Consider the following 6,494-nt stretch of genomic DNA (forward strand, 5'->3'; position numbering starts at 1 on the left):
ATTCAGTACAAATGAAAACATTGGTTAAAAATTAGATATTGGTGTACCTCTCACACGAAATGCAAAATGTGACAGTAGATAACATTTGCTCTTAGAGAAAATCTTATAATCAGGAGAGTGCAGTTACACAGAAACATGCTCGGCCCATATCCCTTTTAATAAATCTAAATTAACTGCCAAAAATATTAACTCATTTATTCAAATAATTATGTATGATTTGCTTCATATTGAATCATGGTGTCGAAAACAGCTGATGAAAGTCAACGTTCACAGAACTAACTTCTTAACTTCACTACAAAGAAAAGCAGCACCCAGTTGAACCACTCAGTCTGTTTGGCATACAAATTAGTGAACACAGAAATACCTTGGCATCAACTCTGAATTTATTATGAGAACCTCATAAGCTACATCCCTGCAAAACCTAACCAAAGCTTGATATTTTTAGTGCATCACCTTTTCACAGTAAACATGATGTGAAAATATCATTGCATTTCTTCTGTTATCATCTGGAAGGGTCTCTTGTCTGGGACCCCCCATCAGTCACTATAAAATAGGGCTACTTGTTTTATAATTAGTTCCTCCATTTTTAAGAAAAGTGCCATGCCTGTCTCGGGCATGACCCAACGAAGCTTTAGCCCGACCAGACGCCTGCATGTCGAACAAATGAATTGTGCAATTACCACAGGAATCGTACTGGGAGCGATGACAGCGGTGCCCCGAGGGCGCGGATGATACAATTTTTTGCGCGACCTTGTAGCACCTCGCTTAGCATATTGTAGGAGCATGACATTGGAGAAGGAGTGACTTTACTCTTGCTACATCCCTCAGACAGTTAGTTTCTGTATCGCCAGCTTATTTACAGGCCCGGAAAAAGGCGTCATATCTCTATAAAACATTGAGCGGCATGCCAGGTCTCCAAGATGTAAAAAAAACACACATGTAAGAAAAAATAAATAAAATTGTCTTCATTGTGTCTTTATGTAAAGTCCTCATGGGCACTTAAAGAAATCAATAAAATATTAAATTACAGCTGTTATAGATGTTTTTAACCAACTTTATTCGTGCCTAGCCAATGAGAATGCCATGTCCCAGGTGTACCGTGTTTAGCAGTTGGCAACAGGATTTAACCGGGTTACGCTTCCTTCCAAAAATCTTCCTGCATGGCAAATGGCATGATTGCAATGTCTTGTTCATGAACAAAAGAAAGTCCGTCTCTCCCGAAAGGTTCCAACCTCAAATCGAAAAGTACAAACACCCGTTCTTCCGGAATGTCGCATAACCTAAGGTTAGTAAACATCAGTCAAAAATGAAACAAAACAAAATACAGTACAACAAACGAAGGCGGCACTACTGTTTTCAGCACTGTGAAATGATGCTACAAACGAGTTTCGAACTCTCTCTAGCTCTCACCGAACCATGCTGGATATGTGCCGGAGAAAGTGTTTTTTCTTTTATTTTTTTTATTTCTGCATTTAGACATTGTGCCATCGCCTACTTTTAGGGAATTTCAGGCAACAGGTTGGTGGGTGCCGAGTCGGAATATTACGGTGTGCATGCGAGTGCCCGAACTAGGCCATTAGTAGCTCAAGAGGAAGCTGTATTTATGCCTACAAATGTTCTCGTTGCCATCAGAACACCAGGAGCTTTCGTGTAATTTCCTTTCCAGACACAATATCCCGACATATTTTGTGTGGACTCAAGTAGGTTCACCTACTGAATTACCTCTATGATTTCTGGTACTTGTAACCTAACCAGAAAAGAAAAAGTGGCAGACATGATCACTGAAAGATCAGAAACTTGCCAGGCTTGTTCTTACCCAGTATCTTGTACACTGGATAGACAGTGGTTTCCCATTTTTTTTCCAATTGTCCATGTATTTGTTAAATGTGAGGACTGTGGGTAGTGATGAAATCTGAAACTGACTTTCTTTTACGAGATTTGCATTGTGGTACTAGGCAGTGAATCACCATTGTCATTGCCTCCAAACATGTACAGTACACATGGATGCAAACAATGTCACAGACCTGCCGGAAGCAGTCACAGTATGTGTCATTTAATAAGGATGCAGCAAAAGCAGCAATGCTTCTGTTCGCTCGAATAGCTCAAGGTAAGGCTGACAAAGCCATTGCTGCTACCAGCTCGCTAGCTTGCCTCTTGGAGCTTGAAGTCGGTCTTCTATGACAACAATCAAACTTTGACAATTGCATATCAAAATCTGCACAGTGCAAGAATAATGGCATGATTGCCAGTAAATTGCACCAATTGCTAATTGTTCAAGACTGGTAATGCAGATTCTCATTACAGCGTGTCTTGGTGGCAGACCTATAGTCCATTTCGTTGTAAGTGAGCGAAGGGGAAGCTACAAGAACGAGCGCAACTTTTTTTATGAAGTCGCTTTTTCAGTGATAAATGGTAGGCGTACCTGGCTAAGAGAATATTGTTGCTGATTAATGTGCTATGTGGGAGTTTCAAGGGAATCCCTGTTTTTCAGCCCAGGTAGAAATGCTTCCAGTCCAGGCTGTGTTATGGAACTGAAAATGGATTACGGCTGAAGCTGAAAATCTATTTTACCAGCCGAATTCCAGGCTGTTTCCACGGAGAAATGGACAAATTTCTTGCTGGAAATTAGATTTTTCCTCCTATAACATGCAGCATTTCCAGGTGGAAATGTTTTTTTTTTTTCCTCCAGGAAAATGCATAATTTCCAGCCAGAAATGTTATTATTTCCACCTGGAAAATGCATAATTTCCAACCGGGAATGTTCTTATTTCCGCCTGGAACATGCATAATTTCCCACCGGGAATGTTTTTATTTCCTCCTGGAACATGTATCATTTCCAGCTGGAACAGCAGCCAAAGTTCACCATGAGAAACTTTACTTTTATTTGACATCTCTTTGACATATACATTGATGATGTCTTTCCTTCTGCAAGCGTAGCTTCCGCTTCACATGATCTTGTCACTGAGGGCTCTTGTCAGGTTCGCAGCAGCGATTGTTGTGTCCTTTTTTTACGTAGCCCCAGTGCTCCAGGCATGCTGAGAATGAAAAGCATGAGAGCAACTGTAATGCTATCTGCTTTTAAAAGTTATGCATAAAATACTGACCAGAGACTACCTGAACCTTGGCCGGTGCGAGCTGCTTAGCGTTGAGCTCCCCTGCCAGCAACCTCCCGCACACCCTTCGCTGAGCCGGTGTTTCTGTACCCCAAATGGCTTGGGCGGCTTCCCGCACAACAATTGTTCCCTTTTTGTTTTTAAATATTTTTGACGCGTTCTCTGCGTCGATGAATGTGTTGTTGCAGAGGTGCAACTGGGAAAAAGTAGACATATATCAACAATCTAAACAAAGGCATGCACCATCTTTGTTTGCCGTACTTTCAAACGTCGCAAAAAATTACAATAAACCATATATGTAAATCTTGTTTAGGTCACTTAACATTGAAAAAAGTTACGCAACCCTTTGAGAACTGTACTTACGCGTCCATCAGCAGTCGGTGGGAAGTTCGGCACTTCATCCATGGGAGGCTGGGCATCTGGTGCAGCTGGGGGCTCGGCTTCTGGGGCCTCGATTGGTGCGGCTGGGAGCTGGACGTCTAATGCTGCCACAACAACTGCACCAGGCTCTGCAACTTTGGAAAAAGAATGTCAAAATGCTACACAGGTGTACTGTATAGGTGAAAAAAGGCCTAATGGAAAACCACAACGAAAAGTTCCAGCGGTGATTGGAAGCGGCACATGATTGGCATTGGCATCAAGAAAATGGACAGCGAATGACGAGGGGTGTTTTATGAATAGTTACTTCAAAAAACTGTTATGCTTACAATTACAGTCAGCTGCAGCCCGATACGGCATTGGACTCTGAAAGCACTTTCCAGAAGCGAGCTTACTTTGATTAAACCCTTCAGTATGTTTTTTCTGGGCTACATAGTACTAATGCAGCACAACACAAGCACACTGAAAGAGAAAATATTATGAAAAAAAAGCACAAGCAAATAATCTCTAAAACAATTTTAATACAATGCACTAAAAGATTCTGCAATTTTTCACCAATAATTAACACAGAGCAAAAAGCAACCGCATTTACCCCCAAAAAATTATCCGTTAGTAGATGGCTCCACTGCAATGTTTTGACCCGATACTCGAGTGCATGGCGGCTTGGCGGAATATGCCATCTAGAAGAGCAACCCTCTGAAGTGGTATGAAGACGCCTGTGTGTTGCTTGGACGGGTGTATGATTAGCATGAAAAGTTCCAAAGTGGAGAGCCCACGATCTGACCGACAAACCTCTCTACGGCCGGGCTCACACTTCGACAACGCCGGAGAGGGCCTCTGCCTTCATACAACTCCAGCACACCAGCCCGGATTGGCCAGAGGGCCAATTCAGGCTGATTCCCACTCTGACAGATGGATCATGAAGCACTGTGCGTGCTCGATGATCCACCACACCTGTTCTGTCAAACCAAGAAGATCGCACAAAATAGGTGTACATCTGCAATATTGAAAGCTTGGTAGTGCTGTTGAGTCGTGCCTTCACAAGAAGGTACATTCCAGCCTTCTGTGTGCACCCAGGGAAAAGGCACTGCCATTAATCCTGTAATTATCACTGCATTTTCTTGCATACATGTACCCCCATGCTAACAAGCGAGGACACATGCTCACTGTAATGATGGACAAATGATACCGTTGATAGGTACATACTTATAAAGCTACCAAAAAGCCAATTTGTAAGGTGCATGACGCACAAAAATCAATCGCTCATACCAGGTTGGTGGGCTCCGATGTGCTTACTATTCATGCTTGGAAGCTCTTGAACCAGCTTCTGCACTAAAAGAAAGAACAAAAAGGTCAGTCAGCTATTATCTCATTTATACACACAACATAGCAATCACCTAACTTACTGTTGTATCTTCTAGCTAATTACTTTCCGGTCACTTCGTCTTCTTCTGTCCTTTTCCTTTCTACTTCCTCTTCTTTACAAAAAGATTAAACATAGAGTCTCGTGGCAGCTGCGCTCAAGTGTAGTCGTTCCATTCCGGGTCTCCAGACACCACATTTTTTCTGGCGACGAGGATGGGATGTGGTGTCTGGAGACCTGGAATGGAACGACCACACTTGAGCGCAGCTGCCACGAGACTCTGTTTAATCTTCTTGCCACTTCTGAACCGCTGACAATGAATGTCTACCAGGAAGCTGTCGACGCCCTCAGCGCGCACTTCAAGAGGTCGTGCGACGTCAGCCTGGAGCGTCACCGCTTCCGTCAGCGCCATCAACAGCCTGGAGAGTCCTTGTCTGATTACCTGACCGCGCTTCGAGACATGGCAGTTCCGGCCAACTTCGGGTCTGAACAGGACGAAAACATTCGGGAACAGTTCACGGCTGGAGTGCTATCGACTACAATTCGAGAACGGCTGCTCCTGGATAGCACCCTTCCCTTCGAGCAAGTAGTGAAAATCGTCCTGAACATCGAAAGAGTCAAGGCCGAAGCCAAAGAGATAACCGTGACTACAGAAAAGCAACTCGCATGCAACGTCACACACGCCGCCGAGACCGTCGACTACCGACCTTCACGTGGAGCTTCGTCCTCCCGTCAATTAGTGGGGCAGAACTTTCCACCGCGTCACGGCGACCGGTACAGCTCGCAATTTCAGCAAGAGTCACGTGAGTGCGTCCCTTTTGCCAAAAATAGACCTGGCTATCGCGCTCCAAGGTACAACGACCAGCAATCGACTCCATCCACTGCGTTCGGACAGTCGCGGCGAGCATTTCAAGCCCAAACACCTAAGTGGCGCGAAACCTATCGCGACGGTCGATCATGTGCAAATTGTGGATTCGGGGTGGACCGCTGTCAGAGCTACGACACATGTCCAGCACGAGGAAAGACTTCCAACGGTTGCGGCCGTATCGGACACTTCCAGCGCGTGTGCCGCAGCAGGCACCGACCTGTCCACCGTCAAAGTCACGTGCGAATCCACGAAATCTTTTCCGACGAAGAGGATGACGAGACACAGGTTTGCCATGTAGCTACGACTTCCCGGATGGGAATTTACATTAACGTAAGTGTCTACGGTAGACCCCTTACGTTCCTCTTGGATACCGGCTCGTCAGTGTCCATCGTCGAAAAGGAAGTCTTTCAAAAGTATTTCAGAAATGACGCAAACATTATTCCACCGCCGGTAACTCTCCTCAACTACTCCCGGCAACGTATTGAAGTCCTGGGAGCATTCAACGCAACAGTCACGTTCAAGGAGCGTTCAGCCAGGATTATGTTTTATATAGCGAATACCGGCACGTCGTTGTTGGGAATGGATCCCGTAAAAGCCCTGAATCTTCAGATTCAAGGATCAACAATGAGCTGTCTCTATACGGAAACTGAGGACTCAACAGAAGCCTCCGAACGTGCCTTTTGACCCATCATCTTCGGGTCACAGCTCGACAGGAGCTCCTGAACATCAAAACGAGTGGACGACACTGCCTACAACTGTACCTTCACGGGCC

The 6,494-nt window shown here is 44.7% G+C and overlaps 1 protein-coding gene across 1 annotated transcript; it reads right to left on the minus strand.

Annotated features, from left to right (window-relative positions):
• Positions 1-2,958: 2,958 nt before the first annotated feature.
• LOC115313975 lies at positions 2,959-4,837 on the minus strand. Its single transcript, XM_040206193.1, has 4 exons — positions 4,761-4,837; positions 3,477-3,628; positions 3,105-3,309; positions 2,959-3,035 (listed from the first exon to the last, which is right to left on the minus strand). The coding sequence occupies exons 1-4, from the start codon at positions 4,792-4,794 to the stop codon at positions 2,959-2,961; spliced, it is 468 nt and encodes a 155-aa protein (XP_040062127.1). The 5' UTR covers positions 4,795-4,837.
• Between the last annotated feature and the right edge of the window lie 1,657 nt (positions 4,838-6,494).

This window comes from Ixodes scapularis, unplaced genomic scaffold (genome assembly GCF_016920785.2).
Source record: "Ixodes scapularis isolate PalLabHiFi unplaced genomic scaffold, ASM1692078v2 PGA_scaffold7__128_contigs__length_106722199, whole genome shotgun sequence".
In the NCBI taxonomy this organism is placed as follows: Eukaryota; Metazoa; Arthropoda; class Arachnida; order Ixodida; family Ixodidae; genus Ixodes; species Ixodes scapularis.